Source organism: Argentina silus (assembly GCF_951799395.1).
Source record: "Argentina silus genome assembly, chromosome: 22".
NCBI lineage: Eukaryota > Metazoa > Chordata > Actinopteri > Argentiniformes > Argentinidae > Argentina > Argentina silus.
The window spans coordinates 10,422,164-10,440,558 of record NC_139676.1 but is presented as its reverse complement, the minus strand read 5'-3'; the positions used below and the strand labels follow the sequence as shown (position 1 = coordinate 10,440,558).

The 18,395-nt window shown below is 41.9% G+C and overlaps 1 protein-coding gene across 1 annotated transcript; it reads left to right on the top strand.

Moving 5' to 3' along the window:
* The first annotated feature begins 3,564 nt into the window (after positions 1 to 3,564).
* On the top strand, positions 3,565 to 10,597 carry LOC310821952 (E3 SUMO-protein ligase CBX4-like). The gene is made up of 5 exons (XM_083694241.1): positions 3,565 to 3,822; positions 3,996 to 4,039; positions 4,672 to 4,737; positions 6,335 to 6,401; positions 7,251 to 10,597. The coding sequence occupies exons 1-5, from the start codon at positions 3,754 to 3,756 to the stop codon at positions 8,766 to 8,768; spliced, it is 1,764 nt and encodes a 587-aa protein (XP_083550367.1). The 5' UTR covers positions 3,565 to 3,753; the 3' UTR covers positions 8,769 to 10,597.
* The last annotated feature ends 7,798 nt before the right edge of the window (positions 10,598 to 18,395 follow it).

Here is an 18,395-nt window from a genome sequence, read left to right as displayed (position 1 = left end):
AAATTCCACGTTAAATTATCTATTATTTGTGTAGTTCAACATTCCAGTTTTTACCTGATAATGTGCCACTGGACCTATAGGCTTTATTTCAAAGAACTGCTACAGATGTGTTTGTGTGTCCAAAATGTCTGTTTCTCAGAAGTAAGAGCCCTAAAATGATAAATATATGACCTAAATGTTCTAATCAGGACACTAATAGTATTGAGTGATTGTTAATTGGTTGATGTTATACTGTATACCCATAAATGATTATGTGGAAGCAGTTACATCTGTGGGGGAGAAATCTTCAGTAAGGACATGTTAATGTTATTTGGTCTTTATACTGCCTTTTTCTGACCCTTGATCACTAAGCATGCATTTGTAGAAGAAGAAACTATAAGCTTGCTCAATTCTGTTCCTTAATTGTATCCAACATGTTCAGTTGAAATCCCGTACATTTTGTCCGAGTTTACTGAAGGCAATGAACTCAAACATGAGCGTGTGTTTCTATAGCCTAAACCAGTTTGACGTAACAGAGGATTAACTTGACAAGGGGAACATATCGCAGTTCACGCTCATCTCAAGTTCTCCGAATCAACCTCTGGATGTTCGTCACAACTTCCATGGCAACAGTTGGAGAAGCCTACACAGTCCATGTGTTTTTGTTTTTTTCACCGACTGTATTAACTTTGTGGTATTGGTAAAATAATTTTAAAGAAATAAACTCTGGTAAATTAAGATTTTACAACATGTTTTCGCAGGAAAACCCCTTACGCAAGCTTGCAATACAATTGTAGCCTACAGTTGCAGGCTACCTCTGAATTAAACGTTGTATAAGAGCGTTGTATAACTGTTGTAATGAACTTCATGGTCATCTGTGTAAGTTACAGGTTCATGATTATGATCAGGGATCACTGTCATGCCATATTTGGTGATAACCGTCGTTAATGTGTAAAGCCCCTAACAAACGTTGCCTGACAAATTCCTTTCAGATTGACTATGTTCTCAATTGTGAGATTAGTGTAGGCCTATTTCAGTTCTTATTTGTCAAAACTAGACCATCCATTTATTATTCGAGTTTTCAGTGACAGGAACGCTTTTTTTTCACCATGAAGTCAATTCATATATTGAGCTTATTCTCAACTTATTCTGAACGAGCTCTAAATGCTTGCTAGAATTTACACACGGTGACATATTAATACGCACGCACGTGCATCACATTCCCTCAAACCTTTGATACACGTGCCGTGCGCAAGTTGAGGAGGACACAGTGAAGTGGAAATTGTCGGGTAAAAGAATGGTGTCCATTTTCTCATTGCAACAACACCACCCATTGTTTTATGTGAAACTGTGACCGAATGGGTATTAGATGGTAATTTTACGCATATAGTAGACAACTAATTCAACAGTCAAAGCCTTTTTGATGAGAAGGGAAGCCAATTTTTCCTTGGGCATTTTAAGTCAGGTGTGAATGGTTTGGTCTCATATGGCAGTTTCGTTTAGCCCGAGCAAATGTCCTTGGTCCAATTATGCAAAAATGAGTGTCATTACGTCGTGTGGCCTTCACAATCAACCGTTTGGGTCTTATTTTCGAATAGATTAATGCGAATGGGGCGACTGAATTGAAGTTTCAATGCGACAGCTTCAATGCTTGCGACCCGCAAGGCGAAGAGAAAATGGCAGCATGCATGTCTTTCGCTTCGAGGTCTTTCCCTCGAACCTAGTGAAAAATAATGAATGCTTTGATAGCCAGGGTGCGTATGGGAGTGATTTTGAACGCAAATACACGAGTGTGAATCGGGTAGAGTCGTTAAAGTAGTTCATTTGATATTTCTCTGGTGTTTTCTGCTCATTGCCTTATAAGGAAAGGCAGTCGTGCCTGTTTGCAATAGGCTGAGCATTGCCGCCTGCATGAACTGTGCTCCGTTAACCCTTTCACTGCTGAATTTTATTAGGAAACGTGTAAAATGATACACGACGCTTGCACTTATATACCAAAGCCGTGCCAAAACGAAATATAACAACATTTTTGTCTAAAAGGCTACAATTTAACTGAGCATTAGGTCATATTTATCAAGCCGTGTGTGTGTGTGTGTGTGTGTGTGTGTGTGTGTGTGTGTGTGTGTGTGTGTGTGTGCGTGTGTGTGTGTGTGTGTTTCCACATGCGCGCGCGGGCGTGCGTGTTTCCACACGCCTGCGCGCGTGCCAAGTGTGGTTAGAATCGTCAAGACACATCTCAACCTTTTCCCATTTTTCAAACAGACAGCAGGCATAAGACACGAGACACCAGCGGCGTTGGGTTTTGCTGTAAGGTGCATACAGGCAGGCGAAATAACACATCGTGTTGGTTTTATATTCGCCAGAGGTATCCTTCGTCTCTCGCCAAGTGATAACACAACCGACTGGTGCCCGTCACCGTCATGGATTCAGATAGATGTGAGAAAATAAACGTAGTGGAAGAAATGCCAACGGGTTTTCAGACCAACTGACGTGACCTACATATCTGTCGCACAACCACGGGCCGTTTGAGTGCAGCGAAAATCCACTAGATTAAGCCCCATAGCCTCAGAGCAACACTGGCATCTAAAAGTGCTATGTTTATGACCTTGCTTTGAAAGGGGACAGATAAAATAATACAGTAGTAGGAAAGGAGATGTGTGTCATTGGGTGAATGATGGTTGGTGTTGTCTGCGTCTGGTTGAGCGCTTGGTACCGCGTATTGCCAAGCTCACGTGCGGTTTTATGAATACGATTCCACATTCCACTTGTGAGATGTTCTGGCAATTGCCAAACGAAAAGGAATCCTATGGAAAACTGCTTCCAATACGTTAATAATATATCACAATGATTTTGATAATCATACGGGGAGGATGATGAGGATGGCCATGGTAATGATCCACAATGTTAACATATGAGATATTTGATGTTCTGTAGATTGATTGGTTGTCATTCTTGATGACATTGCATTGTCATATAGCCTACATTTCAGTCTTTTAAACACAGGGTGCCCTTTGATTATTATTTTCTGCTTTCATGTTGTACAAATACACCTTGTCTTATTGTAGGGTTGAATGACACAAATTAGGCGTGGGCATCTGATGAGACACAATGGCATTTACTGCGTTGGTCAATCAGACTTTTGGGGTCTACGCATCTTTCGTCAACTTGTACTTTGGGAAAATAATCCGACTTCGTGCCCTTGGTATTCGTATGTTAATGAATATTGAAATGAGGCTAATTGCCCAATTAACTAGACCTAATTAATTAAAAAGGGTGAGAATGGTCATGTGGCTTCAAGCATTTGGTTGTGTTTTTGACTACGACGTATGTAGCAGCAGAATGAAGTTCCAAATCTATAGCCTTATGTACTTAGGCACGAAAACACCTTCCACTATAATATAGTGAGCGGGACTCTATAGTCTATGTTTTTCCATAGCACCCTCTTGCAGTTTAATTTCACCCTGCACATCCACGGACTCTCGAGCACGAAACTGTCCCAGCCCCCCCCAAAAAAACTCCTCCTCGTCGTGACGTCACGTCAATGGCTATTTGCATGAACTGTTTTCTGCAGCCTCTTCTCGTGTGCAAACCGTATCGCGCTGTCCCTGCCAACGAATTCCAACCGGAGTGAGAGAGCGAGAGAAGGAAAGAGAGGGAAGAACGCGGAGTGGAGGGAACTCTTGCATTTCGCTTCAAACGACAGAAAAACGTCGGGAACGCGGGAAGAGTGTCAGTGACTACAGCCCGTGGAAAATAAACCTCCGTGCATCGAAAATGGAGCTACCCGCCGCGGGAGAGCACGTCTTTGCGGTGGAGAGCATCGAGAAGAAACGGAGCAGAAAGGTTTGAAAACACTTCCAATTGTGATCGTCAAATTGTGTCCACATAATAGGGGTTATGTGTTGCCTACTGCAATGCGTTACATTTCACTTTGGTTATAATGTGTTAGGCTAATTGTTTGTGTAATGCAGATGCTGTCGAAAGTCTAAAACGAATATTTTCTGTCATCGCCGTAGGGGAGGATCGAGTACCTGGTCAAGTGGCGAGGATGGTCTCCAAAGTAAGTTCGATTTGAAAATAGCCTTCTATCTATAGGCTATGCATGTTAGTGCAAATATATTTCAAGCATATGTCAAGTTCGCAGTTGACCATTTTGGGGTGTGTGTGTGTGTGTGTGTGTGTGTGCGCGCGCGCGTGCGCGTGTCCGCGCGCGCTAGATTTAGAGAATGTTTGCTACGATCGATGTTGGTTATGGATGCCATCACTTATTTATGTGTAAGAGAAGAATAACCGCACATATTCCTCCTCCATGATGTTGTTAAACTATTTTGCTTGTTCATTGGGGAGGGGGGGGTTGTCCTTCCAATCATTAACCGTTTCTTACGGAGCTCTATTGCCGTGCTTAACTTTACTCTTACTATAAATAAGGGCTATACGATTTGGACGCATATCGGATTGTGGAAACATTATTTACATTTAAAAAGGTTACAACATTATATAGGCCTATTGACGTGGAACAGAAGTTGCCAATTGCTAATTTCTCAATTAGTTTCTTAACAGATCCTCCCGTCAACCATGCATGAAGATGACAGCACGTTTGATATGGTTGAGGTTGAAAGAAAGCGACTGCTGTTGACATTTTCTTCCACCCTTCCCTCCCTCTCCCCCCCCCCTCTCTCTCCCTCTCGATAGATATAACACGTGGGAACCAGAAGAAAACATTCTGGACCCGCGACTCCTTGACGCTTTCCAAAGCAGGTGAGCTCTGCTCGTCACACTCGGATTGACGTGCTGACCTTGTAGGGAGGGGGGCTGTCAAGGCTACGGTCCGCTGTGCTCTCTCTCTCTCGCGCGCGCGCGCGCGCACATATGCGTACGCTAAATTGTTGTCCCAGAGCTCTGTACGACGTGCTTGTAGCCTAATAATGAGTTTTGTTATGATTGTGGCATAATGCTTATACAAGGTTGCGACCACCATATAGCCAAATAGGCCTATTCCTTGACACTGCGCTTTGTTTCGTTCCCTCTGCCCCCGCTCCATCTATGCGGTTATTGGATGAGGAGAAGGGTGAGAGGAACAGGGAGGAGGGGTGAATCTATCGGAGCCTAATTATCGACATTAGATATAGGCTACGTTAAGCGCTCCAGGCATCTCGTGATACACGATACCATCATAACAAGCATTCGTTCAAAGATCGCGCCTTTTGAAGATGTATTCTTTTCAAAACAGGCAACCGTTATCCGGTAATTGCTAAATCTCCCGTTATGGGCTAAGCGCCTTGGTGTTAGTAAGTCAGCCAGACAACATGACACCCACCTAGGTTTCCAGAAACATGCTGTGCCTGTTACTCGGGTTGTCCCTCTCACCTCTACTGGTACAGGCTATGCAACCGCCGTTTTTTTTTTTTTAACGGTCAATCATTACACCGTAAACGTTGACGGGGCCTCGGTGTCTGTTTTCGCCATTATCTCCGTATCTAAACGGGGAGATTTTTTTATTGTAGCTAATTGCGTATCTCTCCATAGAGTCAAACCAGGCTGAATACCAGGCTATGAAAATACACCGAGTCCTCTGTAATTAGACATGAGGGGTGGAGGACGGGGGAGGAGGAGACTGACATCACCCCTGTCTCTGGTATTGAGTTACTGCTCCATGAAAAAGACATGTTTAAGGTAGCAGCACTAAAAGGAAAGGTATCCACCAGGGATATGAGAGTGCCGTTCCTATGGGAATGGAACTGAATATTCTTTCCTAAATAGACTAAATGTTGTTTTCAGCTGGGAGACGATTTTAACGTTCACGTCTGAATGATTTTTGAATAATCTAGGCCTAGACCCCATTTGACTTGGAGGTAAAGGTGTATTTTAGAAAATCAATATGGGATTGTATGCGTGTGGATTGGTGCCATATGTTTGCTGCAGCTGACATACAGAAATGATATCATGAGATTTTGAAATGCATGTCCCATGGCTTCAATTGTAGGACTTAATTGAATGATAGGATGACATTATGACTGCATGAGGGGCATTCCAGTGTTGTTTACATGTCACTAATTGTGATTAAGTTGTGATTAAGTGGATGGGATTTTCCCCACTTGTTGCCATCATCATTACATTAGCAGGGTTGAAAGTACCATTTGAATACAATGTTGAGAACACAGTTTGTGGAGGGCGCAGTTCAAGCCCTCTTGTCTGACCCTCTTTTTTTTTTGTCTGACCCCGTTGTTAGGGCCCTGGGGTTTCCAAGTGAAGTCACGTGGGGCCTAGTTATACTTATGTTGCCAGCTGTTGACAAATGTTAATAATAATCTATGGATGGTTTGACTGACAGTGGTTATTTTCAATGTTTCTTCAGGGAGAGACAAGAACATCAGATGGGGTATCGTAAAAGAGGGCCTAAACCCAAACAGCTTCTGGTACAGGTGAGTCCCCCCCCCCCCCCCCCCCCTTATTACAGATCAGACAACAACTGTCACAAATACAGAAGATCTACTCAACTCTACTCTTATTTTCCAGATTTTTTCCCCATAATTGCGTACTGACATAAAAATTCGCTATAAAGAAATACAAAGCATTCATTTTATCCACACTGCGTTTCCTAGACTCCAAAAGCTGTGACTGTAGAACCGTGAATAGAACATGCAGACATCAGTCACAAATCCAAAGGGCAGAGGAACCCCTGTAGGGAGTGTTTGTTCCCCTCAGAAGGGTGTTGGTGGTAACACAGGGGATAAAGTCAGTGATGGGGCACAAAGCAGCCTGTGACATTCCTCTCAGCTGAGGTCACAAAGCTACAGGAGACACACTGAAATGTCACACTGATGGCTGTGAGAGGTGGCTCAGGGAGACGTGTATGCGCTGTGAGACAGGGCTGTTCAAATATGTATGTAGGAGGCCCTCACACTAAACACTGGTTAAGGTCGTAGGTCTAGGACATTCCCAAAGGCTACAGGCTAGAGCTGTGTTTTTCAATTCAGAATGTTTTCTTCTGGCCCAGCACTAGCACACCTATTTAAACTAAAACACTGCTCTTTATAGTCATTGTGTGTCCTAGGACATAAACCCCACAATAAATACAAATAAATAACACCACAATAAACAAAATAAAAAATAAAACATTTATAGAGAGAACCCCAGAGTTAATGTTAGTTTAATACTTTTTACTGAGAGGAACACATTCAAATCATCATGTCAGTTAGTCAAGTTCTCCAATAATAAACGCTATCTCTGATTATCTGATAATTAACAGTTGATTTGTTTACATTTCCCAGGTCCCGTCCTTCGCTAGGCGCTCCAGTGTCCTCTCAGGCCTCCAGGAGACTTCCGTAGACGAGGACAACAACCGCCAGAAGGCCGATCCAATCCAGTCCCTCCGGTCCCAGAGCCAGCAGTACCAGCTGAACAGCAAGAAGCACCACCAGTACCAGCCCCTCCTCTGCAAGGAGAGAGAGGCAGAGCAACAGGCCAACGGCAAGAAGAAGTTATACTACCAACTCAACAGCAAGAAGCACCACCACTACCAGCCAGACCCCAAGATGTACGACACCCAGTACCTGAAGCCCAGGGAGGTGAAGGCTCCAGAGGTGGTGGTAGCAGCCTCAAACCGTGGCTGGAACCTGCCTCCGGCCCTGCAGCAGAAGTGGGTCCGTGACAAGGACTCTGGGTGTCTGAGTAAAGTGAAGGATATCACCATGGAGCTGAAGAAGCTTCCGGCACATCTGAACAGCAACGGCGGCGAATCTGAGAAAAGCAAGCTGGTGGTGGCCAAGGAGGACGCTCCTCCTCCACCGCAGCCACCACCGACGCAGACGCAGGCACAGACGCAGGCACAGACCAATGGTGTCAGCAGCAAGCTTAAGATAGTTAAGAACAAAAACAAGAACGGGCGGATTGTTATTGTTATGAGCAAGTATATGGAGAACGGAACGCAGGCCGCTAGGATTAAAAATGGCGATTCGGATACTGTTGAGAAACCACAGTCAGAAAAAGACGGACATCAGGATAGCAGTGTGGAAAACCACCTGGAAAAGATGAGGCTTGTCAAGAAACTGGGTCTCACAAATGGATTTGCTAAAGACCACCACAAGGACAAACCGCATGTTGTTGTTGCTCATTCTGGATCTAACGGACTGTGCCCCCTTGGGAAAGGTGACTCTGCCAAACCGGAGCCTACTGCGACCGAACAGGATAAACACGCTGGGGTCAAAGGTCATAAGGAGCTTCTCGGGGATCAGCCGTTACAACTGACAACCAAAGCTAATCTGGCCGCCCCCTGGATGTTTGATAGGGGTGTTGTCCTTCACTTAGACCATCGGAGGACGCAGGCTTCCCATAGTAATGCGTCTCCGTCCCTCAAACGTCACCTCTCTGAGGCAGACGAGGAGGACAGGGGTGGTTGTAAGAGGTATCTGAGCTCCAGGAGTATCAGTGCCCCCTGCACAGTTTCCTCACCCCCTCAGAGCAACACTATGGACCATAATGGCCACCACCAGATCCAAAATGGCCACCGGGACTATAATTTCCTGGATGTTAACCAAGAAGAGCCCATGGACCTCAGCTGTGTGAGATCCAAAATGGAGGTCACAGTACCTACAGTTGCACAAGGTCCTGTTGTGGAGGAGGAAAAAGCAGAGCAACCGATGGCCCTGACCACAGAACAGACAGAGAAGGAGGAGACTCCTTTTCCCTCCTCTTTTCCATCCTTCAAGCCTTTCCTTGGGAATGTAGTTATCACGGACATCACAACAAACTGTCTCACTGTGACGTTCAAGGAATACATAACAGCATAGTGAAGCAGAACCCCAAGGACATAAGAGGCATCCACAACAACTGTGTTTATTTACAAATGTGATATATTGGTATTTTCAGATGTTTTGAATGTAAATAAGAATCCTCCTTGCAATGTTTGCATTTAGTGGGGTTTAAATAACATCTGTGAAATACAGAGATATCCTAACGCATATTATTACCAATGGTGTATCTCTGGCCATCATTATTTGAATGAGATCCAGAGTTTGTGTCCAATACTACCTGGTAACGTCAGCTATTTCGAATTGAGTTACAAGCTATTTTAGTCGATGCTATTTGAGAGATGGTGTCACGGCTCAGTGAAAAAGCACTTAACTTGTGTAAATAGTTCCTTACTTTTTCTAACGGATTTAAATCCATTTTCCTTTATAGTATTTGTTTCAGAAATCTGTTAATAAGTATGTATATTCCTGATTTTGTAAAAAAAAAAGAAAAAAAAAAAAAAGTCTATATATTGAATTTTGGTATATTACATCCTCTCTGTTTCTCGGTTTGTTTCTCTGTGTGCGTGTGTGCATGCGGGAACGTGTGTGTGTGTGTGTGTGTCAAAGCAGTCACACGCACCCGCAATCACACGTGTGGGTGCGCGCACGTGTGTTTGTGTGTGTTTGCAAGATGGAGAGACTAGGGAACTCAAACTAGAAAACATGTTGCTTGGACAGATCATATCGTACCATGGGGCCACAGAGAGAGAGAGGGAGGGAGAGAGAGAGAGAGAGAGGGAGAGGGAGAGGGAGAGAGAGAGAGAGGGAGGGAGAGAGAGAGTGACAGACAGACAGACATGCAGGGCCTTGCTGGGTCAAACTGCACAAGTGGATGAAGGACCTTGGATTCAATGTGTACATTGCACTGTTGTACGCTGAAGGGAAATGGCTGCTGAGAAATGCATATGTGACAATAGACACTGGTAAATGGATATGAGCATAGACTCTTATCTAGAGAATGAGGTTTAGGAAGATAGATTGATGCTTTGGTTTGAATTATTGTTGATACGTGAAATTCCCTCTAATTTGATTTGGCCTCCGTATCCCTGTAACAATTCAGCATTGAAGTCTGTTGTACTGTCTTAAAGACCTGATATTGGACATGTCATTCAGTAAAGTTAAGAGAACAATGCTTCCTTATAATTTACCCTATTTATAAAAAGGTTTCCACTGTTATTGTAAAACATGAATAGGGCGGTTCAAATAATTGCTTTAAGGGGTCATTGTGTGTCTAAAGTGACACGTCATGATCAAACTTATAGGCCTATTAAACCATTCATCTCTGACGATTCCTGTTTTGTTGAAATAATGATGTGAATATCCTTTTCAGAATGTAAACAAAGGGTCATAAAAGCAACAGTATACAACTTGCATAGATTTCACATTTCAGGTTTTGCCGATATCAATTAAAGTGTTATTCATTCCATGCACACTGTTCTGTTCATCTGCCAAGAAGTAATTATTACCTGAGTTGAACTATGTAAGCCTACTCATATGCTTATGAGTTTGAAACAGGCTTTCCATGGGCTGAAAACCTACCACATGGGTGACATCTTCTGTTCTAAGACAACTGAATTGTTATAAGTTGTAGGCCTATTCATTGTATAATGTTGGTATAATCCAAAAACCGTTAGCTCACCCGACGTTCTCCTTAATATGTTTGTTTGAGATCCCTTTCACCACTTGGTTGTTGAGAGAACTGCATTGTAACTGCTTTAGAGAGAGAGCGTGAGAACCGAGGCACTTCGCTGTTGTGTGTGTGCGTGTGTGTGTGTGCAGACTTAACTGAAAAGGTTTCCGCTGATATGTTTTGCAATAATAAAATTGTTAGCAAGTTATGCGCTGTCACGCGATCTCTTCTTTACGCGTTCACCATAATCACCTGAATAGAAATGGAATGAATAGCCTAGCATATGAATGAATAGCCTAGCATATAGTAGAATCAAGAACTCCAATATTGTCCGTTGGAGGATGGAATGTGCCTTTGGTATCGTGCACCCAAATTACATTGTATTGCTTATGCTATAGCACACGAGGATGAAATGTGCTCCTGGCTCTTACAACACATCTCGAAGAAACCACATGACCTGTTTGCACTCCATTCTAGCAGGAGGTTAAAATGAATACAGAACAAACCTCGCTTCCTGTCCTGCAGGAATAGAGATTGTTTTTTTTATGTACAAAGGTTAGCAGCTGCAGGCAAACATGAATAAGTGAAAGTATAGGCTCCACAATGCTTTGCCTAGTAACGATTTTGCATGGGGCAAATAAATACATATGCATAAGCAGCACGAAAATGTGTATGACCCTCTCCGTCTTCTATCGGTAAGGTCTACTTACGGCCTATGGTTTCAGATGTCGCCTCAATGACGTTCAGAGTAACAAAACATGCCAAGTAACTTCTTCTCCCATTAAATTACACTCGTACACGTATTACGTGGTTGCATTTGCTCACATGACATAAAGCACTGAAACTTTAGGGTTAGGGTTATGCTACATAGCCTATAATGGCTCTGGGGTGAGCCCAAAGCATTTAATTCTCAACACCCGGCTATAAAACGGTCTATCTATAGCCTACACTATATGCAACTCTTAACATAGACTGATTTCTGCGCTGGGCCTGCAACGCCCAAGGCCAATATCCAGAGAGGACTAATGAGCTTTGTTGCATTCATTTACAAGGTCACACTGCCCACTTTTCCATCATCATGTTTCATTTATCTGCGCATACAAGTTTGAATCACATTATTTTGTAAATAATCACATTTTGCAGATAAAGCGACATAGGACCAATCCTGGCAAGTGAAGATCCAGCGTATCAGAGACCAGAGATGTCAGGTGAAGGCCTAGTCATACTCATTTACACAAAGAGGTCGACTTGGGGGAATTCTCCGTGGTCAGAAATGCCGTGCAATAAGGCTGTATATGCCTGGCTGGCATCTCCCCTCCAACTCAAAACGCTCTGAAAGAGCAACAACTTACATCGATTCCCACCCTGCTGGTTCTATGGTTATTCTAATTGCGGATGAGAGAGAATATAGGCCTACTCTTTCCACCCACAGACGCTACAGGTCGTGTAGCCTATAACCTAAGTGTAGCCTATAACCGAAGCATATTGTTCTCACCAAAGAAGTAGAAATTATATAGGCTATATATCATGACAACTTGCAAGTGGAGAGACCAAACATTTCTACACATGTGCCCTCAATCTATGCATTGTTTTACAAATCACTTTTAAGGACATAATGTTGATTTTAATTGTGATTGATAATTGGGCGTTGTATTGTTTGATGATTTTAGCTTAGGCCGATGGTACTTGATGTTTGATATAGTCTTGTAAACGTCATATATATTGCTCATATATATGGCTATGTCTATCAAGAAATAATTGTCCGATTTGATTGTGTTCTGATTTTCGTGTTTTTTTCTAAGCCCGATTCGTTTGTCCTGCAACTGGTGTGGTCCTCTACAGAAACCACGCATTCTCTTCTCAGGAACCCAATCATTGTAACCTGTAGGCCACAGACGCACACGCACACGCACACGCACACGCACACGCACACACACACACACACACACACACACACACACACACACACACACACACACACAGTGCAGGCAACATGTTTCCATTTGTTTGTGGAGAGAGGATTAGGCTTCATGTCCGATCCTGACTATCTAAAACGGCATTAGAATTAGAATCCTATATGTTACAAATCTATCCGCTGTCTGATGCAGACGTTTTTGCGCTTATTTTGGTGTTTTTAATTTGGTGCATTATAGGCATTAATAAGTGTTCGGCTTATTGGTAACTTCCGTTTTTCTGACAATTTCCCAGACTAGTTGGCTAAAAGTTGGCCACAAGTTAAAAAGCTGATTAACATTTTGCATTTGGAGAAATATTTTAGACTCTTGTGCCTAATATAGCCTCTTTATACAGATTACAAATCAACACATCCTGTTCTCAAATAGAATGGGCCATTATCATCTGCCAATCATTCCGGGTTTCCCATTTTAACAGCCGCTGTAGATAGGCTATAAACAGATTTACAAACGTAACCAGAGACGGTGTGGTTAAAGTGTGAGGAATTTCTACTAAATTATCATCTATAGCCTACTAACATGGCGGACTGACTGTAAAATGAGTCGTCGCACTGCACAGTTTCAAGAGCAAAAGTTGGCCTCGTATCTTATTCTCATTGCGAAACTGCAACGTTCATGTGTCGCAAAAAATACATCGGTTTGATTGTGCACCGCAACCACAGCTGTCGAGCCTACTCCCTCGACCATTTCCTATGCGGAGCCCGCGAATAAAACTGCTCTCGATACGTTTAATGCGAGAGGACGAGAGAGAAAATGGCTGTCTCTTTTTAGACTATCCAGTTTATTTTCTATCGTGGGTGGTTCTACAATCGCATGTGACACCATTCAAACTGTTGCCATCATGAGTTGAAATGTAATAGATTATAGGCTATAGGCCTTATTAATCAGTAGAGCAGATAATTTTATGAAGCTGTAATTTATTTTATTGTCTGTAGACGATACATTTAAATTAGTCTATTTATCGAAGAAAGATCGACTGGAGAGAAGTATTGAGACTGGCTTGTAAAGTCTAGAAAAATGATAAAAAATAAAAAATATGTTCTTATAAACTGAGCTAATATTGATAACCGTTTGGCTTAGGCTTTAGCTCGCACATTCTCGGTCTTATTTTCTAAATGTTTACCACTTTGCTATTACAATATTGCGTAATATATAGGATTTATTCATTTGCCAACGCAATATAGCAACAGGAGTTGTCTAAACGGAAAACCTTGCTCTTCAATCTTTGTTATCAAATTAAAATGATCAGTATATGACCAACATTGTGATGGTTATAACTTGTTAATCTCTTGTGAAATCATTAAACCTCCTTCCCTACCTACGTATCCAAAATTAAACTTCGTTACAGGCTTTACTTTTTTTAAGAGTGTTTAGCTGGCACTCTAATTTCCAGAATCCCCAGTTATATCGAAACCACCAAGTGGGCAGTTTCTCTCTGGCGTAAATTCCAAATCCAACCCCAATCATAACTCTATAACGTTGAGTAAACTTTGGTGTAGACGAGTTGCTTACATGGCAACGTGTTGTTCTTCACTATGGTGCCAGTGATTGTGTAAGCTAGCTGTGATTCATTTCGATATCCATATGACTCATCTAAGGACGGAATAATTGCGACATTTTGAGTGGTGTCCAAAGCCATCTCAAAGACTTATGTACTTTGGTACTTTGACAGATGTTGACCAGTCGTTTTGACTTTGACAGATCCACAAACTGTCAAATCATAATCTACATTAGAATTAGGCTTTCCAATGTGCGAAAGGCGTTCAGTGAAATATTAATTGAAAGTGTGTGTGTGTGTGTGTGTGTGTGTGTGTGTGTGCTCGCGCGCGCGCGTGAGAGAGAGAGATAGAGGGAGGGGAGGGAGAGAGAGAGAGAGAGAGAGAGAGAGAGAGAGAGAGAGAGAGAGTGCTGTGATGTGCATTATGTTTGCTTTAGCTTGCGAGAGCGGGAGAGAGACGGACAGGAAAAGAACTGTCTGTCCCTCTCGTGCGTGATGTCCTTGCCTTTGCAGAATGTTCGGTTTTCGCTCGCGCGCACTGGGTAATGGCGGTTGCCCAGATACGAGCGAACCAATAATCTGCTAACAGGTCGACCATGCTCCCATATACGGCTGCAACCACTGCTGCACTGCAGTCGCGCCGAGACCAATCGCTCACACCACCATAAAAGGAGACCCGCAGCCCGTCTTCCCCCCTGCAATGCTGGCACTATGTGTTTACGTGCATGTGGAAAATACAGGAAACAAAATGAACGCCTCATCTCAATGCATATGGCGAATCATAATTGAGAGGGATGCATCATAATCTATTTTAGGCTATTCTGCACGTATCCTTTGTCCCTCTCTACAGCCATCTCAATGTAATTTACAGGAAATAAATTGCTTCTGATGAACTAAGATGTTTATTGATATGATGTTTTATAGCCTTGGGCCTAGGTAGCATGGAAACAATATGCCACAATAATGCATTGGCTGACGTAGGAAGGAATCCTTTGTCTCTCCATCCTTTATCCTTTGCAGCCTGTCACTGGTTTGTCTGTGCTTTTGTTTGTCAGCGCAGAATGCCATGATTGCAATTCCCAAAATGGATCTGGGGTTGCAAATATATGCTTCCTCGTAGAATTATTAGGCTATGAAGAGGTTGTCTCGTCCATCATATTTGTGCAGTCTTTGATTGGCTTTGTCTGTGGAATCCCTGGACTAGATGCATATGACGCATTGAGTCTGCACATTAAAATAACGTGAATTCAATTATACAATGACACTGACACGGGCTATAACACTTCGTTTCATGTTGTCCAACACGCATAGGCCTTGACCTCCTGTCTTATTCCTCCTATCGAAATAGACTTCCCCGACCCTTCTGCTAGAGGCACCTGCCTTACTGATTTGTGTGAATATTATTTTGTCTTCTGCGATAGCAAATTTCATGTGAGCTGCTCACGAATCTATAAAGTCTTCTTCTTCACTGGGCTATCAAATGGGACTCTCTGTGTGCTCGTTGGGGACTCGAGATCCAATTAGAAAATATTAAGTAGACTGTGTTACAAGAATCGTACAGCTAACTAACTGCCTTGGCATTGTAGAAGTCTTGAAGGGACATACCTAATGCAGCAGAAGTAGCCTCATTTGAAAATAGTTGTACTTTTACTCCATGCTGCATGGGCACATTGAAGGCTGACTTCTGGACCTGAGATAAGCCATATATACATAATTCAACTCGCATCAACATGTCAATGAACTATATCGTGAAAGTGAATGTGTAGGAGATGTTTCTGGACAGGGTTTTACGATTTCACTTAAATATTTTTTTTTACATTTACTACGTAGATTATAGGCTCAGTCGACCTTTAGACCTCGGGACTTGTTGTCCGTTATCGATTTCGGAATTAATGTTTTTGTGAAATAAACGGCTAATGTAACTTGCTGGCAAATAGATTAAAATACTTCAGCGTTTATTGTTTGCTTTAGTTTCAATTGAAAATAAACGACATGAAATGCAATGCCGTCAGGTCTTCTTGTCATGATTTATTTTTGAAAGAACGTTTAGTTTGGTCGACGTGCAGGCAGTTGATCAGGGTGAAAGTTGACTTTTTCAATACAAATAAAAATAAAAAAAAGAGCTGAGACACTAAAACAATAATACAATTAAAGGTTCGGTAAAAAAAATAGCATCACCTATTCTTATCCAACCCACCTAATCTTCCAATCTTTAAATTATTTATAAATGATGAGATAATACATCTAATGATATTGATAATAATATGTAACATTAAATAATAGCAACTACAATAGGTTATTATTAGTAATAATAATTATAATATTAACAATAATAATAATATTATTGTTATTATCTAATAATTGTCCAAATAATTTTAGTCTATTTATCTAGATCTATCGTTCAATCATTGTTATTTATGTTATAATAATTACTTGTTTATAATTATTCTTACACTTACATTAATTGTGTTGTTAGGCAACCATTAGTTGCCTTTATTATTACGTGAGTATTTAGTTGTTATTGTTTTGTTTCGTTGACTGTGCCTATTTCAAATAGGCATATCCCTCCAATTGTTGCGGCAACCAACTACTTGGATACGCACAGTAGCTGACTGATTTATGCTCTATAAACAACATGGTGACATGATTTATTACTCAAGTGTCTGATTGTTTAAGCAGGTCGTGGAGAAAGTTAGCAAATTCTTTCATATTTCAAGAGTTAAGGTCTTGAGTCTATGAGTGATGATACTTTTAAAAGGACTGGATTTAACGCTTGAAATTGAATTGATAGATTTGACGAAATCGATAGGCCTAATTGTCACTTGGTTGGATAGTGTTGATTGTGTTACAGAGCTGTTCATTGTGGAATGGGGTTACTTCCGATGTTCAATCTTATGGGTTTAACCTAGGCTACTTTTGGTTCCGTTTTTGTGTGCTTTTCCTTCCAAACTAATTAGGTGACTAGACGATATACTTTCAGCTATCAAAAAAACAATCACTTTGCGTTGACGTCTAACGTTTTCGGAAAGGGCCAATTTCATTAAACTTTTTCACAACGTTAAGGCTAGTTTCATAGGACATCTTTTGAACAAAGGTCTAGTGTTACGTCTCGTTTTGTTCGTTAGTTTGTTTGTCTTTGTTTCATGTTATTCATTTATTGTTCCCTGTTTATGTTTGTGTCTCTCAACTTATTTCTCGTTCCAGACACTTCATTACCTGCCCTTGTGTGTTTCCCGCCTGTGTGATGTCGAATCCCGCCCTGATTGGATTCACCTGTTCATCATCATCATTCCCTGTGTATTTAGTCTGTGTGTTTCCTCTGTCTGGTGGCCAGTTCGTCTTTCTGCCTTAGTGTCAAAACGTCCCAGTGATTTTCTTAGTGATTGCTTGTCTTCCTGTTTTTAGATTTTTGTTAGTTTTTTTTCCGAGTTGTCTTTTGCCTGTTGGATTATCCGCCTCCTATTTGACTGACTACCATACCCTGCCTTGCCTACCCCATTTTAGATATGTCTCCCTACGTATTGTCTACCTGTGTACCGAACTCTTTTTCTGGAATTAAAGGATTATTCTTTTGGATTAAGCTTTTGTCCCGAGTCTTGCGATTGAGTCCTCTGCCTTGGTCTACAGCCGTTACATAGCCTACACATAAGGTAGGAGTTACCTCTAGGCCAATCTTACATATAGCCTAAGCCCAATAAATAGGCCTAGATAAATATCTATTAAGCGTACATAGCTTCTTAGAATGTATTGCTTAGGTTATATATCTTCACATTGATTGTTTTCGTTAAGGTTTCGGAAGTCAAACACCAACACCCCCTGAATGGAGTCTGTCATAGGTTACCCTACTACAGTTTGTATTTTAGAGTAGCCTATCCACTAAACAAACACGTTAGGCATCTTCTTGATTTGTCAAGAGATTATATTGAGTGTGAGCGCTACAGCCTAATGAAATGCAATGTGACATGTGAGTGACCTGTCAACTCAGTTTGTGTAAGACACATATTTTGATCCCTCGTGGCTCAACTTTAGTTTTTATTGCATATTTCGTGGCCTACAATTAGTCTTATGAATTGATTAGAATTAATAGGGCCTAAATATAGGCTACATTTATTGTGTAGACTAGGCCTATGTCTTTGTGACAGTTGCCATCGGCTGGTAAAAAGTCTGCACGCTTGTAATCTGTTTTTTCCTTCACTCATATCGGGAAGGGGCAAACACTGCCTACATGCTCTATTTACGTTCAGTCAACACATGTTCTGCGTTTAATATCTGGCGACATATGTTTTCGAAGATCTCTGAATATGCGCGTAATTGATCCACCGCGGTAAAGCCACCATTTTCCCCTCAAGAATTTTCTGAAGTGACGCTCCTCCTCCTCACTTAGCAACCCCGGGCACGTAGCAACGGCTAAGCCAATGGACTCTCTCTAAAAGATTCCACCGACTGCGGTTCCTTGGCAACACATTGAAAAAAATGTGATGACGTCTTTCTGTGCTGTGTATTATGGGCTGTCTGGAATTCAC

Bases quoted from the DNA above. Each gene is read 5' to 3' on its own strand.
- LOC310821952 (XM_083694241.1), top strand. From the start codon at position 3,754: ATGGAGCTACCCGCCGCGGGAGAGCACGTCTTTGCGGTGGAGAGCATC. The intron at 3,823-3,995 runs GTTTGAAAACAC...TCATCGCCGTAG, and splicing joins AGAAGAAACGGAGCAGAAAG to GGGAGGATCGAGTACCTGGT. The intron at 4,040-4,671 runs GTAAGTTCGATT...CCCTCTCGATAG, and splicing joins TGGCGAGGATGGTCTCCAAA to ATATAACACGTGGGAACCAG.